Below are 17,719 nucleotides of genomic sequence, written 5' to 3'. Positions count from 1 at the left end.
ACAATGAGGCTATGTTTTATCCTGAATTACAAGCACCGGAGTTAGGAGGACGATGTCTAGGTTTTACTGACGACCACCATGTGAAACATGCAAATCACTCAAAGACGGAGAAGAGGAGACGCTGCTGTTGGGAATCTCTGAAAAGAGTATCTCGCCGCCATGGAAGGAGAAAAGCTGGGACAAGAAATGAAAACTCAGAATTCAAGAGCGAAACTGTAGAATAGAGAGGGGTTGGGTCTTGGGGTCCACACATTGGGAAAAAAATCGAGATAAAAATCATTGCTAACTTAATTCTGTCTATCAGAAAGGGCTCACTAGTAACAAAAAAACCCCACAAAACTCTACTCCCTGTTTGTCAACTCAGCTGTGTCTCAGACAACATGTCAATTTGTTTAAAACACACACAGAAAGAAGCAGCTTCTCTTCCAGTTGACAGAGCAAAAATCCTTTGCTCTTCTGTCCAGCAACCCGAAGAAAAACAAGGGAATTTGTGGCTTGGTTTCCTTGACAACCTTATCTTCACGCCAGGCGCCATCTCCTGTCTCTAAGCAACGGGGCACTCTTCAGAATTACCAGGAGGTAAAACCCAGCACTTATCCGGAGTCTAGGAGGACCAAGCCAATCAGGGCAGAGCAACTGGTCCCTTTCGGGGCAGAACCCCGGGAGCATGGAAAGGTACATGGTCCCAAATGTCCTCACCAGACCCCATACACACCCCAGCATCCCCCCAAGTCCTTAGTGCCTGGAATTCCACCTCGACACTCCCCGCCCCCCACCCTGGCTTATTCCTCTGTCCTCTGGAGGGGTCGGTGACTCAGTTCATCAGCTGGCTTTTCCCACATGCCCCCCTCTGCCAACAGAAAAGCCCTCCGTGGCCCTGGTATGAAGGAGAGGTAGACCCAGGACTCAGGGCAGGAAAAGGAAAACAAAAAGACGCCGCCGTGACTTAGGGATTTTCGTAAACAAATGGCTTTGCTGGAGGACACTGTTTGATTAAAAGGGGATGAGAGAAAAATGCCTATTTTGCTGTCCTGACATTTAAGAAGACTTCGTTTGCACCTGAAAACAGGATGCCAAGATTTGTCTTTCTTCCCAGACCAGCAGGCGCCCCGCCGCTTCCCTAGCATCTCTGCACCGGGAAGGATTTCTGAGCATATACAGAAGAGGAGCTAATAACAAAATCTCTGGAAATGACAGCTCTGAACTTTAATCACAGCAAGAGAAGAGAGCTGATGACTGCAAAGCTCGGAAGCAGAAAGGGAAGGGAATTTAGAAGGGGAAGGTGCCAACCAAGAGCACTTCCCACTGGCACGTCCCGTCATCAGCATCACTGCTGTTTACCTGGTACCTTTGGCTCATTTCCCACGACCACATTTTATTCTCATACCACCTGTGAAGCAGGGAGTGGGCCGGAATTATTCACCTTCCTTCCTTCAACTCAGAAAGCTGCTGTGCATAATGATCACACACATTTATTCTCCGAATAAGAGCAAAACTAGAGACTCTGATTCCTAGCTCTTACTTATCCATGGTAAAACGGCGTGTGGCTCATTCGAATTGCTAGAATTCAGATGTAATTTCCAGGTTTCATTGTCCCCGGGAGCTGTGAGTTATTTTCTAATTAGATTTTTTTTCGGTAGCCCATCAACATGACAGATCTGTTTGAGACCCCCGTCCTTGCTCATCCTCCCCTGAGTAGAATGATTAAGCAGAAAAGAGTGAATTCACTGTCAAGGCCTCCTCTGAGTCCCATTTACAATAGCTGCTTTGCCGAGAGTGGCGTGGAAGCCACGTACGTGGGCTGCAAAGGTCAACTGATTAGGGACACTTTGGGGGCTAGGAAAAATAAGAAGTGGTGGGAGGAGGAGCTGAGGGGGCAGGGTAATTTGTAGGACACGGGGCATGGCAAGCTTTGGCACAGAGCCGAGGTGAGAGGAAATGGAATCAAACAAACACCCCAAGAGCTACCAGCCAGTGCAAAGGGCGGCAGAATTACAGCTGCTTGGGAAGAGACCTTGAATGTGGATGCGGTGTTTGTGCCTTCGGGCAGGTAACATCCGAAGAACACAGACCACAGGGTTATCTCTTCTCTAAAGCGCTGAACCCCTAAAGATGGGTGGTTTGAAACAGCGTGAAAATCTAGGTATTGGAGGAAGATCGGGCTCTTCACACAGCCTGTTCTTGCCACCCTTCTGCTTGCTGTCAGGAGCAACCCAGCTTTTCCTCTCCTCTCCCAAACTCCCAGCCTGAGCGCCTCACCTCCAAATGGGCCCCCGTGTCACCAAGAAGATGGGAAAAGCAATGGAAGCTGTTAAGTCACGACCCACCCGTCTCTGCTGAGTGGGGAGCTCAACTGGCAATTACCTCTTGAAAAGGAGAAAAACTGACAGAGCAGAATGGACCCCGAAGTACACTACGGCGTTATTTCACTCGTTGTACTTCATCAGAGAAAGGCAGAGAAAATGGAATTTTGATTTCAGAATTCATCCTTGGTTAATTGTTATTTGCAGAACACCAGTAACATTTTAATTATTTTCAATGCCACATCATAACAGCTATCAAGGGAATAGAGGCAAAATAGAATAAACAGGGACTTATTAAATACATAATTAATGTGCACTGAAATTAGCATATATGAATACGAATGAGCTGGGACCATTATGAAACATGTGCTTGAAATGTTATCAATTGATTCAACTGCACCTCAAATGCTATCAATTGATTAAACTTGTTATGTGCTACAGCTTCTGAACAAATGAGGCAGGCTCAACAGAAGAGAGACAGACTTATCAGAGGATGAGTTAGTTCCAGGCTAGCAAAGGTGGTGGGTATTTTTACACAGCAAAATTTTAGAAAGGCCACCGTTCTCTGTACAGTGAAGCAAGGACAAAGCAAGCGCTTGCCAAAGGGCATGGTAAAGCCAGCAGGGGCCCTGGAATTTCTAGTTAGCAACACACTCATAGCTTTGTTTAATGAGGATGGCAGCAGCCAGCACGTCTGTGTCGCGGTGGGGGCTGTCCCCTGCCTTCTCCAGGAGGAGGAAAGGACCTGAAGGTCTTTCTCATCGCAGCTTTGGCCTTGGATGGAGCTGCCTGGCTGAATGGAGCAGGAGTGATACAATTCTGGCAGGAAAAGTGACACCAAGCTACCTTCGCCTGCCCCGAGCGCAGACAGGTGGGTCAGCGCCCTGGCTACGAATTACCTCCTGGGCACCTCATTAACTAGCGTGAGAAAGAGAACAGCCTGGGATCCAGCCAGTGGCTTCCACCCCTCCCCCTCGCCTCTGTGAGGGGCTCGCTGCTGCCTCTTCTGATCCCTCTACTATGGACGGAACACTTAAAATACTAAATACGCTTTCTTTAATTGCACCGTCTTCAAAGACTTCCACGCTCACAGAACTGACAGAAAGACTCCACCTTGGCACTGAGAGCTCCTATTTACTTCGTTGACTTCCTGTGATCATTCATTCATTCCCCGTGGTATTAGAATGTGTGGGTATAAACTTTCTCCCAATGGACTGGAAACTCTTTCAAAGCCAGGGCCACCTTGCGTTCTCTCTGGTACCGCTCACAGCACCTAGATCTGTGCCATGCAAAGTGGCAGCTACCAGCTCGTGTGGCCGTAGAACATTGGGGATTTGGCTAGTGTAACTGAGAATGTGAATGATTTAATTTTAATTAATTAATCTTTTTTTTTGGCCTCGCCTGCAACATACGGAAGTTCCTGGGCCAGGGATCAAACCCACACCATAGCAACAACCTGAACTACAGCAGTGAAAACACCAGATCCGTACCTTGCTGAGCTACCAGAGAACTCCTAATTAAGTTTAAATTTGAAAACTGAAGAAATATACAGTCTTTTTCCATGATGCCCAAAATTTTTTAAATAGGACATTTTACTTGAACCATTTTTTTCCTCCTTTTTTTTTTTTTTAACTTGAACCATTGAAAGTTCAGCATCCAAAATAAGATATGCCAGAAACTAAAAATACAAACTGGATTTCAAAGACTTAGTATGTAATATAATCTTGATTTTTCATATTGATTCCAGGTTGAAATGATAATATTTTGGCTCTTATAGGTCTAATAAACTATATTTTACAAACCAATTTCATCTGATTTAAAATTGTTTTAACGTGGCTACTAGGAAGTTGAAAACTACCTTGGGAACTTGCATTCTATGTCCACTGGACAAGGGTGATCCAAATGTTTCATATATAAAAAGTATCCAGACAATATTGCTGATCAATTGTTTGGGTGAATACTATAAACATTACTTCGTAGCCTTTGATCTGCTGTCCGTCGTAACAAGAAAAAAGCATTTTTTTTTTCTGGCCAATTTATATATCTGGATTAGAAATATAACCCATGCCCAGGAAACAGAATTGCAGAAAACTGGTGACAAAGAATAAAAATCACTTGTGCCAATTAATAACCTCCTTCCTTTGGAAGAGGGTTAAACCACAGGATGACAATAGCTTGTCAAAGAGAGACGAAATCAGAGAATCAGACCACGAGACTACATGCCACTCTTATCTCAGCAGCAAACGGGGCTCTGCGCTTCTCGGCCGCCCAGGGGACCAAGAAAACGTATCCGCACTAAATTACGAATAGTTTCCACAAGGAGGTCAGGCTCTTCCAGGCGGTGCATTCTGAAATAAACATCTTATTTAGGAGAACTGGGTGGTGAATTGAGCAAGGTCCCGAGCAAAAAAAAGACAATAAAAGCTGCACTGGTTTTCCTATGACAGTTAATGTCCCTTCTTTGAAATCCGGGGTGAGTCGGGAGAAGCTGTCCTGAGAGGGGCCAAGGTGACACAGACCAACGATGTTGCCTTGCTCGGGGCGGGGGGGGGGGGGGGGGTTCTTGAGGACAACGCATCACACCCACGGGAAAAGGACGGGAGCTGGTCCCGGGAGCGGCTCTCCATCTCCCCGACATTAGACCTGACACAAGCCTGCAGCACAATCTCCCCCGCACAAGCACCCCCACCACCCTGTGCTGCCCCCCCCAAAAAAAACCAGATCAGAACCAAAGGGAACAAAAGCATTACCACCCTTGATGTATTAAAAATAATAATAATTTACAAATTTGGATTTCTAAGTATTTTAACCTAATATATATATATGTATTTTTGTTTGTTTGTTTGCCTTTTTTTTAGGGCTGCACCCGAGGCATGTGTAGGTTCCCAGGCTAGGGGTTGAGTCAGGAGTCAGAGCTATAGCCACCAGCCTACACCCAACTACAGCAATGCCTGATCAGGGCTACACCACAGCTCACAGCAACACCGGATCCTTAACCCACTGAGTGAGGCCAGGGATTGAACCCGAACCTCATGGTTCCTAGTCGGATTCGTTTCCGCCGCGCCATGACGGGAACTCCACACCTAATATATTTTTGACACATTGCTTGACTGAGGAAAAACTGTCTCAGGAAATAAAATGTTTCTCCTAAATAAAACTCATCCCATGGCGAGCTTGGGTGGGCTCTGAAGAATTGGGGAAGTTATATGTGCACATGGCCCAGAGCAGTGCCAGCCTACAGAACTTTCTGGGATGGTGGAATTATTCTCTATCTGCTGCCCGACCTGTAGCCACTGGCTACCCAAGGCCACTGAGCCCTGGACGTGTGGCTCAATTCTAAATTGTATTTAATTCTGAGAACTAAAGCATAGAGCATTTTGCGGCTCCGGGATTCAAGCCCTGGCCTTCCTGACTCTAAAGCCGGGGTGGTCCCTGCAGCCAGTGGCTGGTGAGTTGGCCGGTGCGTGTCTAAAAGATTTCACGCCAACCACTTTCTAGACAGGAGCTGCCTGGCCACAAGGGAGAGACACTGGGAAGTGCCTGGAAACCTTGAGTTCTGACCATCGAAATGTGTTCCACTTCTCGGGCTTGTACCTTTTTCTCTTGAATTTCCTAACAGGTGGGAGGTTGACATAACCTAGTAGACGTGGAAGTGCGTCTTGATTTTAACCCTCATCCTCGTGCAGCCTTAGACGGTAGCTTTCTTGACCTGAAGGCCAGAGAGCAGAGCACGGATCTGTGGGTCTGGAGCCTTGTGGCCAGAGTGGATGGCGCATCTGAAAAGTCACCCTGTTGCCTTTTGAGGCATCACAACAGGGATCCGAGAGTCGCGAGTTCCCTCTCTGGGCGCCTGTGCCTGTTCTTGCGTTTAAACCCAACCGTGTGATTCGGGAGCGCGTTACCGGCTTCTGCTCTGGCGCCCACCCAGGAGCACGATGCGCCGAGCAGAATGTCATCCCCGACAGGAGGCTGTGCTAATTATGATGTCAGCTTCCCACTGAGAGTCAGATAATTAAAGGAGACTATTACAGTGTTTCTAAACTCCTGGAGTAAACGCATCTTCAGATGTAACCTGTTAGAGAGGAGAATTCAAGTGATCTGAGGCGGCCCCACCTGAGGCCACCAAGGCCAGAGCCGAGCGATCTTTGAGGAGCAGAGGGAAGCCAACGGTAGGAGGGAGGAGGGGCGTGGGGGCCAGGGTGGGGGGGTGGAACTAACATGGTTCTCATCCTTCTGTGTCCCGGCATCGTGACACACGCTTCATGGCAGGGAACCTAGTGATTGGTCCTGCTTGTTGCCACGGCTCTCACCTCACTTAACGCTGAACTGCCAGACAGATATCTCCACTTCACAGCTGGGAAAACTGAAATTCCCATAATCTTACCCCCAGAAATCCAGCTAGGGGAGTGTTTGGTGGCTCCAGGGTGCAAGCCCTGGCCTTTCTGACTCTAAATCCTGTGCTCGTTCCTTCCTCCGTGTCGCCCTCCTTGGTGTGGCTGAAGGATGAAGGATCCAGGACCATCTTCACTTGGAGGTGTGGGGGGGTGATGCACAGCGTCCATTCCACACGAATCTGCAGGGCGCCCACCGGGGCAGGTGCCCCGAGGGGTGGGGGTGTGGCTTCCGGTCCAGGTTTCCTCTGCCCAGACCTCCTTCCTGAACAGAGCCCACTGCATCGGCGTGGTCATCACACCAACACGCCAGTGTGATGCTGTAGGCGTTAACATTTGATGCGGCAAAGCTTCAAAAGGGAGAAGCATTTGCTGAACTTGGCTGAGGCCATCGCTGAAAGGCTGGTGTAAAAGCACTGAAAGTGAAGCAGCAGAGCTCCCTCTGGCAAGAGGCAGACCGGGGGCCACACAGAGAGATGAGTGCGAGTCACGCTCCACCAGCACTTGCTGTGTGACCTTGAACTTAGGCTCTAACCTCTCTGGGGTACAAATATCTAAATTATGCAAGTAGAGCGCCTCATGTCTGGAACTTCAAAAGGCCCCGGGAAGTGGTGGCCGCTGATGTCATCAGGGCGTTTCATGCCTGCCAGATTTGTGGTTTTGAGTGGGGCTCAGCTTACTCACTAACAGAGTCTGGGTCTCTGGCTGTAGAAAACACCCCTCCAGTTTCTGGAAGCAGAGAAACATCAAGCAGAGACTGCTGCATCCGTGTCTTCCCTGGAAATGTCCACAGCTAATAGCAAAATTTTCTGTTCAGTCTTTGCCCTGGGAAAGTGAAGTCTCAGTAGGTTCGTCTTTCTAGCTATTGGCACCTTCCGGCGCAGTCTAAGTGCCGCCTCTCCAAAGCCGCCCTGGCAGCCTGTGGAGACCACAGCAGCTGGACAATCCTCCTGGCAGGTTCACACGACCAACACTCCCTGGAATCCGAGAGTCTCCTCTTTCCTGGCAAAGGAGACTCTGCGATGGGATTACCTTGGGTTATCTGGGGATAAGGGTAACACCTCTGGATGACCTGGGTGGGCCCGACCTGGCTTACAGTCACGAGCATCCTTCTAAGGAGGCAGAGAGAGATTAGATCTGGAAGAGGATGCCACATGACCCCAGCGGCAGAGACTGGAGCTATGCGGCTGCAAGGCCAGGAATGCCAGCAGCCTCCAGAAGCTGAAATATGCAAGGGACAGATTCCAACAGGAGCCTGGCCCTGCCAATCCCCGGACTGCAGCCCAGTGAAAGCGATTTCAGACGTTCCGGCCTCCAGATCCTTAAGAGACTAAATCAGGGCTGTTTTCAGCCACCACTTTTCTGATGATTTGTTACAGCAGCCATTGGAAGCTGATACAATCCTTCATTCTGTCTCCTACCAGTAATTAAAACAACCCCGATACGATTATCTCAGCCCCAAGGGAATACATGTTACTTCTGTGCTCTTTGTGTGTGTTCAGAGGGTTAGGGATGTTGAAGCTCTTAGGTGATGGAGGTCCCGCTTCCGAAAGCATTTTTATCTGATCACATCAGTCATAAATATTCATTACAGAAAAGCTGAATTAGAAAGCTCACAAAAACATGAAGAAAATAAAAACGATCCCTAATCCTGGAACTCCAGAATCCCACGAAGAACCAACCACTCTGGAAATTTTAGTGCATCCATTTGGGAGGTTTTATTCCCTGAAACAAACAAAAAATCCCTTCTGAGGAAATGACAAGCATTTCATGTAAAGCCATGAAATGGGGTCTATTAGGAGCTGACAATAAAGACAAGCCAAATAATTAAAATTAACAGTTGCGCTGTTCTGGAGACACAAGCAGTGCCTTCCCCCGCCCAGCTCTGCATGTGTCACTGCGACAGCCAGCAAAGTGAACTTGATTCTTGGCTCTGATGAGGGAAAAATAAAAAGTCTGCGATCACCTAGGCTCTTCTTCTACGGACCTTTGTAAGTCATTCAGAACAGAAAGGAAAGTCCATTGATGCACAGAAGTTAAATGCTGCCCCTCAGCAGCCCCCCTCCCCGGTGGTGCAGGTATATAGAGAATTGGGACACTTGATCCTGAATGACCTCTCCCTTCCTAGAAAGGAGGCCGGGTCCCCAAATGGACCATCTCAGGAGCCAGAATATATACAATTTGCTTCAATAAAAACCATAACATGGGATCCAAAAAAGAAGACAGCACTGGCCTTCTTTACAGAAGCTCCATCTATGGGGGAAACAAATACATTTAACTAACTGCCACTACAGACGCAGACACAGGATAGGGGACATATCACCAAGGAAAGAGTGAGTAACACTGTCAAACACTCAGACACAGAAAGGGAACTTGTTTTCCAAAGGCCCAGCAATCTGTGGATGCCTCAGAGCCCAGTGGTCCATAGGGTATTGCAGGAAAAGCCCTTTAAGAGGCAGTGGGTTCCAAAGGCTGCAGAGTGGGTGGTTTCATGTTTCCTTCGGATGTCAGTTCCCGGTGCACCGCCGCCCCTGCACATGGGGCTGAGCGAGCAGCCCCGCCACCCGCGGGCGCCCACGGCCGGCCGGGCTCCGGTCTGCCGGCCTCCATCCAGTCATCACTCTTTCTTCTCAAAACACCGCAACTGCTTGCACGGCTGCACAGTCTGTTCCACTAACAGGGGGACGCTTTCCTCCCCGGGAGCTGGGGACACCCCAAACAGCCTGCAAACTGGTTTATGGGCAGCATTCCCTTCCAAAGGGGGCCATAGCTTTCATCAGATTCTTGGGGGGCAGGGTGGGGTGGGACGGGACTGGGAGCCATGGAAGCCTAAGGACTCATTTGTCCTTGCACCTGTGTCTTCACTAGGAACCCAAGGCCATGAGGTTGCGCAAGCACGCTCCAGAAAAACCTCCGAGGAGACAGCGCATGCGCTGATAAGCTTTCCTTTTACCCCCCCACATTAAAAAAAAATTTTTTTTTAACAAAATGACATCCCTGGGACATATAAAACGGAACCAGCCAAGACAAAAAACTTCAAAAAAATCAATTAGCCATTTAGTCGCTGTGAAGCTCTATCTTAAAACCCAGAGTCTCAGGGAACATCAAAGCTCTAGTTAAATTTTTAATAAACCATGAAGGCTGGTGTTAAAGAAGAGACCTTTTCAAAGGTAAGTGGGCAACAGACAAGCTCTTGAAATGGTTCTCATCAAACTGCCCAGAGCTGCCAGGAGATAACTGTGGGTGAGTGAACTTCCCTTTAGACTGAAGTTGGGAGCTCAAGATTCTGGGAACGAGCCCCAGTGTCACGGGTTTTCAATAACATTTTTTATTTAATTTTTTAAAATTATAGTTGATTTATAATATTGTGCCAATTTCTGTTATACAGTCATATATGTGTGTGTGTGTGTGTGTGTGTGTGTTATATTTATATGTTTTAATACTCTTTTCCATAATGTTCTATCCTGAGATTGGATATAGCTCCCTGTGCTATACAGCAGGACCTCATTGCTCATCCATTCTCAAAGTAACAGCTTGTATCTACTAACCCCAAACTCCCAGTCCATCCTACTTCCCCCCCACCCAGCCCCCGGCAACCACAGTTCTGTTCTCTAGGTCTGTGTGTCTGTTTCTGTTTTGTAGATAGGTTTATCTGCGCCACATTTTAGATTCCACGTATAAGTGATATATGGTACTTATCTTTCCCTTCTGACTTACTTCACTTAGTGTGAAATCTCTAGTTGCATCTAGGTTGCTGCAAATGGCATTATTTAATTCTTTTTATGGCTAAGTAGTATTCCATTATATATATGTACCACATCTTCTTAACCCAGTCATCTGTTGATATGCCAATGATTCATGAATGTATCCCTCCAGTGCAGACTTTGCTCCCCAACTCAAGACTCCTATATCCAACTGCTGGTCCGTATTTCCACTTGAATATCTAACAGCAACCATGCCACACGGTCCAAAACTGAACTCTTGACATTCCCTTCAAAAACCTGCTCCCTGGCAGCCTTCCCCATCTCAGGTGATGGCAGCTCCATCTCTGCAGCTGGTCTGTCCTGAAACCTTGGGGTCCTTCCTGGCTCCTCTTTTTCTCTCACACCCCATGTCCAATCCATCAGCAAATCCCACTGGCTCCACACTCAGTAGACACCAGAATGGGATCCCATGCCAGACATGCTCCAGCCTCAGGGCCTTTGCACTGGCTGCTCCCTCTGCCTGGAACGCTGGCTCTCCCTCAGAGATCTGAATGGCTGACTCACTGAGGTCTCAGTGAGACACAGCTTGACCACTCTATTTAAAATCACAACTCCTGCCTGTAATATGCTACCATCTCCACTGCCCTGTTGGCATTTTTCTTTCTTTTCTTTTTTTTTTTTTTCTTTTGTCTTTTGAGGACCCCACCCGCAGCATATGGATGTTCCCAGGCTAGGGGTCTAATCGGAGCTGCAGCTGCCAGCCTACACCACAGCCACAGCACCACTGGATCCGAGCAGCATCTGCAACGTACACCACAGCTCACGGCAACCATGGATCCTTAACCCACTGAGCAAGGACAGGGATCAAACCCGCAACCTCATGGTTCTTAGTCAGATTCATTTCCACCGCACCACGATGGGAACTCCGACATTTTTCTTTCTTTATAGCACTAACCACCATCTAACAATGTGTAATTCACTTCTTATTACTATGTTCATTGTCCATCTCCCCTGCTATAGTGTTAAGTAAAGAGGTCAGGGATCTAGGTATGTTTTATGAGCAATAGAACACACTATTCAAATGCAATTCATTAAAGGCAAGACTGGGAAAGAAATTTCCTCTGCCCTGGACCTCTCGATCTAGGAAAGCCAGCTCCTTTCCAGGTTACCGAGCCTATGGCTATTACCACCTCACTCCTGGTGAAGCCAGCTCAGTTGAGATTCCTATGAGCCACTCAGTCCTCGATTTGAAAGATAATTCTGCATCTTCCAGAGAAAGGACACAGGGTTGAGCTTGGAAATGCCAAAGAGGCAGAAGAGGTTCTCTTGCTGGGGAAGAAGTAATATTGGAATCCATGCTGATCATCAAATTTTGGTGCATTCCACACATTTTCCTGCAAACGCACTTTTGTTTCTGGCCTTAATCCAAGTTCTCACTGGAGTCAAAAAACATTTAAGAGAGTGTTGTACTCTGACTCTCCCTGACCTTCTCAAAAGGAGCCAGGATGGAGCTCCCGTCGTGGCGCAGCGGAAACAGATCTGACTGGGAACCATGGGGTTGTGGGTTAGATCCCTGGCCTTGCTCAGTGGGTTAAGGATCCGGCGTTGCTGTGAGCTGTGGTGTAGGTCACAGACACAGCTTGGATCTGGCGTTGCTGTGGCTCTGGTGTGGGCTGGTAGCTCTGGCTGCGATTGGACCCCTAGCCTGGGAACCTCCATATGCCGTGGGTTCGGTCATAAAAATACAAAAGACAAAAGACAAAAAAAGGAGCAGGAAACCATTTCAGTTGAGTATATGGGAAAACAGAAGAATAGTAGCAGGTGTGGCTCAGGAAGGGTCCATCAAAGGAAAGCTTGTTCCCAGAAACTCAGAGCCCATCACATGAACTCTGGATCTTAGAAAACCTGTTTTGTTCTTTTTTTTTTTTTTTTTTTTTTTTTTTTTTTTTTGCTATTTCTTTGGGCCGCTTCTGTGGCATATGGAGGTTCCCAGGCTAGGGGTCGAATCGGAGCTGTAGCCGCAGGCCTACGCCAGAGCCACAGCAACGTGCAATCCGAGCCGCGTCTGCAACCTACAACACAGCTCACGGCAACGCCGGATAGTTAACCCACTGAGCAAGGGCAGGGACCGAACCCGCAACCTCATGGTTCCTAGTCGGATTCGTTAACCACTGCGCCACGACGGGAACTCCCTGTTTTGTTCTTTAGCGGGACAGAGAATCACTACAGGACCCTTCAGGCCAGTAATACGCGACCATCTAGCATGGCTCTAAACCCACTGAACGGATCCATATTCCTTTTTTTTTTTTTCTTTCTTTCCCCCGCCCCCATTTCTTTCTCTTCTTCTTCTTCCTTTCTTTTTTAGGGCACCCGCAGCATATGGAAGTTCCTAGGCTAGGGGTCAAATCAGAGCTTCAGCTGCCGGAAGTTCCTAGGCTAGGGGTCAAATCAGAGCTTCAGCTGCCGCCTACACCACAGCCACAGCAACGTGGGGTTTGGGCTGCGTCTGTGACCTACACCACAGCTCATGACAATGATGGATCTTAACCCACTGAGCAGAGCCAGGGATCGAACCCACGTCCTCATGGAAACTAGTTGGGTTCATTACCACTGAGCTATGATGGGAACTCCTAGATGTTTATTCTTTTTTCAGTTAGTTAAAGGGGTCCTAAGGGCACAAAAACAGCCACTGAAAAGACAGTGTAAGGCATTCTCTTCTCGAATGACCAGCAGCTTATACGTTGAAAGTGACCATGGAGGGTTTGGAGCTGCCCTCTGCAGAGCCCTTGGTCTTCCAATGAGCTCTTTAAGATACTGCGGGTGTGACCAGATCCTACCACCCAGGAAATCCACTTTGGTCAGATCTGTGCATTGAAGTCCTACATGAGACTTCATCTCAAGCCATATTGAATAGCAAACTCTAGAAAAACCACCAACATAGTTTCCTTATAGCCCAAAGGGGAAAAGCCAAGAGGGAAATGAGAGAGAGAGAGAGTGCTGAAAAAAACTGGGGGCAAACCAGCCTCCATGATCATATGATAGAAATTCCTGAGATCTGGACAGAAATGACAGAGGAAACCACTTCACATCTAGAAGAAGATCCGAGCTCAAAAAGTCATTAGACAATGTTTTGACAGGTTTCGTATACATGCTGGAATATACAACCTATGGAACTGTTCATTCTTTAAAGGTGACCTCAGAAAGTCTTTACTGTTCCAGCAAAAGAATTTCAGGTTACCCACAGGGCAATACTCTGAGTTTGGCTGTGGCCTTTGTTTCCACAATAATGAAGCCAGAAGACAACAGAGCGACAGCTCTGAGTTTTCAAGGAGAAATATATGCCAGCAGCAAGCTTGCCCAGTCAAGTCTCTGCTCCTGTAATAGGGAACATTAAGGTTGACATTATGGACTCTGCAAGGGCTCAGATGATATGTCACCAGGGCTTCTCCCAGAGCAAACTTATCACTCAAACTTGAGTTCCAAATCTGTGAAAGAGGGATCAGAATGTTTAAGAACTCAAGGAGTTCCAGACGTGGCGCAGTGGAATCGAATCCAACTAGGAACCAAGAGGTTGTCGGTTTGATCCCTGGCCTTGCTCAGTGGGTTAGGATCCGGGATTGCTGTGAGCTGTGGTGTAGGTCACAGAGGCGGCTCAGATCCCAAGTTGCTGTGGCTCTAGTGCAGGCCCGCAGCTGTAGCTCTGATTTGACCTCTAGCCTGGGAACCTCCATATGCAGAGGTGTGGCCCTAAAAAGAAAAAAAAAAAAAAAAAAAAAGAATGTTTAAGAACTCAAGATTGAAGGAGTTGGGGGTGTTATTAATGCTAATAATAGCTACTACTTTTCACATGCTCAAATGGCCCAAGTACTATATATATATATATATATATACTATGTGTGAATATATGTGTAATCTTATCCAATTATCAAAATAAATGTAGTTTATTTTGTAAATAATATCCCAGTCATCTCATTAGTAGCACTGTCCCCACCTCACAGATAAGAAAACCAAGGTCCAGAGAGCTGGAGTCATTTGTCAAGATAAACTAGTCAGTAAATAGTCGAGCTGGAATTCCAAAATGTAACCCAAAGAGTTCCTCAGGGTCCCATGGGTTTTATATAATATCTTTATTCCTTTTTACGCCCATCTGTGTTTTCTAGTGACTCTATGTAAAACACACTATTTTTGAAATAGAACACCAATACTTTTTTTTTCCAACAAGATAAAGCCAAAGACAGAAAACAAAATACTCTGAAATGCTATAAAGGAAAGGATCGGTAATAGGGAAGAACCGTTGTAGTCATTACAAGTTAATCACGAAAGGGATACTGCCAAGATGCTTAAACTGTACATCATGGCCCATCTCTGGGAACCCTGCCTCCCATGTAATGAGCATTAAGCCGAAAGACCTTTGTTTAGCTCCCAGGAGACATTCTGATCAGGCCCACCTGTGAACGACTGCAGGCAGGAAGAAGTGAACACGTCCCCTCCCAAGGCTGACCTGAACCAGGACATAATTTGGCTTTACTCCCTCCTCTTTTAGTACAAAAGAAGCCTGGATTCTAACTCAGGCGAGTAGGTTCTTTGGGACATGAGTCCATCATCTTCTCAGTCTGCTGGTTTTCTGAATAAAGTCCCTATTCCTTGCCTCAGCAACTCCTCTCTCGATTTACTGACCTGGTGTACAGTGAGCAGCACAAACTTAGACTCAGTAACAGTAAGGACATCTCAGAAAGATGTCCACATGAAGAAAGCAGGCAAAACAAACATCCGTGTGAACTATATTGACGTCAATACTTTAAAAAAGCATTAAGAAGAGCCAGAGACATCCCATGTTCATGAAAGGCACATTCCACAGAAGTCGGGCAACAGCTACGAACTGATGCCCAAAGGACTTGGTAACAAATATGTAAAGAAAGTTACTCATAAGTGGAAACTGGAGTGAAATCATTTGAAGTAACTGAATCAGGAAGTTTTAGCATACATTGACCGATCTAGAACTAGTAACCCAAAAACCAAACTCAAGAAAGATGTGCACTCCTTCTCCCAGCCCTTTGAGAAAGGACCCACGTCACAGTTGCCCAAGCCCCTTTTCCTTCACCTGCAGAAGGGTGACTGGATTGCTTGGGGTGAGCCTCACCTGGGATGTTGTGTATGGTGATGGCCAAGATGAGAAGTGCAATCCTCCTCCAGCTGCTGCCGCCGGGCTGCACCAGGTTCCCCTGAGATGGCACAGGGGCAGCAGGGCTCTCAGGAAGGTCAGCGGCTACCGCCTTCTTCCTCTGATATGCCTCACCGTTCTCACTCTTGTCTGGACAAAAAGAGAAGGACAGAGAGAGTACTTTGAAAACGCACAGATCAGTATCTGGACAAGCAGCAGCCTGAGGAAGCTTCCAGGGCCAGAAATGGGCTATTTCCTAACTTCCTAATGGACCGTGTGTGCTTCTGTTTGGTCCTTCATGCCTTCATGCACTCATTCATTCATTCATCAAACAGACCTTGAACCCCAATGTAAGGTAGTAAAGAGGGTAGAAAGATGAAAATGGGGCATCCTAGCAATGCCTATTTAAGAGAAGCAGTCCTGAGTAGTAATTCAGAAGCAGAGGCTCTGAAACCAGGCTGCCTGGCTCATTCCCTGGCTCAGGCACTCATCAGCTGCGTGGTGTGAAACAGACTCTTTTTAACTTCTTTGCGCCTGAGGTTAACCTCAGGTTTGCTGATTCATAAAATGGAATAATAATGGGGCTATGGCATAGGGGTTCTGTGAGAATTAAATGAGAGGCTGCGGGAGAGTGCTCGGATGGTACGAAATGCTTGTGTGTGGACTGTGGCTGTGGTCACACGTCCCCTCTCTCCTGCAGAATTATATCAGGGGTGACCTCTCTCCATGTCACACTCCAAGTCAGATGCCAGGCCCAGCCAATCAGATTCTCTCCCCAGGGATGGGGGACTGGGATGGAAAAGGACCAGGTGACTCCAGTGGTGGCTCTGCATCCGAAAGGTCATGTGATGTCAGGGCAGCCATGCTCTACCATGCAAACATGGAAGAGGAGGCAGCTGGAGAGACAGAAGGAAGCAGCTGTACAGAGACAAGGAAAGATGAGAAACTGTGCAGCCAGAGAGAGAGATGAACAGACAGAAAGAAAGACACATGTCAGCCTGGGTACTGTCAGACATTCTGATCCTCGTGGCCGACAACAGTACCCAGCCCTTGAGTTTCACCAGTGAATCTTCTTTTTAAAAATCCCCCTTTGCGGGGAAGCGGGGGATGAGGGATACATTGGAAATATAGGATTAAGAGACGTGCACTACCATCTATAAGGTAGATACAAGGATTTCCTGTCTAGCACAGGGAGCTATGTTCAATATCTTGTAATAACTTATAATGGAAAATAACTGAAAAAAAGGAATATATACAAATATATATGCATAACAAACCACTCTGCTGTATACCTGAAACTACCACAGTACAGTAAATCAACTACACTTCAATTAAAATAAGTTAAAATTGAAATTAAAAAATAAAAACTCCCCTTTGGGTGTATATTTGAAGGGTGTCATTTCTTGGGGCCAATTATCCCAAATACCCACTGCCTCCTGGGTTATTTGTTGGTTCCTAATGGAGGCAAACTGCCTGGATCTGAAATACAGGAGAACAAGATTGAGGCAGGGTATCCAGCCTGCAGTCCACAGCATGGGAAAGTTCTGCAGGGGAGGCTTCCTGGAGGAGGAGGGTCTTGAGCAAATCTTAAACACGAGGTGGCACAAAGCGAAAGAAGAGTCTGCATCATCTGAACCTGCCCAGCCTGGCTCGGATGTCACAGACAGGTCACCAGAACGGTGTTTTAGATACCCACCAGGAGCAGGGCAACCCCACAGCCCGGTTTAGGCTTGCTGTCCCAGGGGGATTACTAGTGCTCCCTTTCATTCTCATAAATTTTGTGGCTCCCCAGGTGGAGGAAACAGCAGAAGCTTGATTGACGCTTTGCTCCAATGGGGGACTTGCCTCGCTCAAGTTAATGGTCATGAACTTGAAGGGTAGGAGGGAACTCTCCATGGCACCTACTTCCCTTCTCCACTGACAGATTGTTCACAAGCAAAATAAATCTTATCTCTGAGCTGAAAACTGCAGAAAATGCTTCCCAAAGTCAAATCAAGGAAGCTGGAGGCTTCCGTTATCCCTGACCCGGGCATCTGGGGCGGCCTCTCCTTCCCCCCACTGTAAAGCAAGGCCACCCCCTCGGTCTACACTGCAGGACCAGAATCACACTATATACACTGCAGAAACCTCTGATTCCCTTCTCAGATGAACCTACCTTAG

General features: G+C 47.3%; 1 protein-coding gene across 6 annotated transcripts in view; it reads right to left on the bottom strand.

Annotated features, from left to right (window-relative positions):
* The window catches only part of SLC39A11 (solute carrier family 39 member 11), a 444,518-nt gene that overhangs the window by 133,712 nt on the left and 293,087 nt on the right, over positions 1-17,719 (bottom strand). For all 6 annotated transcript variants that reach the window (XM_021066702.1, XM_021066703.1, XM_021066701.1 and 3 more), the window contains one exon: positions 15,539-15,709. In XM_021066702.1, coding sequence (XP_020922361.1) covers positions 15,539-15,709 — 171 coding nt within the window. The remainder of the gene's footprint in view (positions 1-15,538; positions 15,710-17,719) is intronic.

This window comes from Sus scrofa, chromosome 12 (genome assembly GCF_000003025.6).
Source record: "Sus scrofa isolate TJ Tabasco breed Duroc chromosome 12, Sscrofa11.1, whole genome shotgun sequence".
Lineage (NCBI taxonomy): Eukaryota > Metazoa > Chordata > Mammalia > Artiodactyla > Suidae > Sus > Sus scrofa.
Note: the sequence above shows the minus strand (reverse complement) of the source record. Positions and strands in the feature narration are given on the sequence as shown.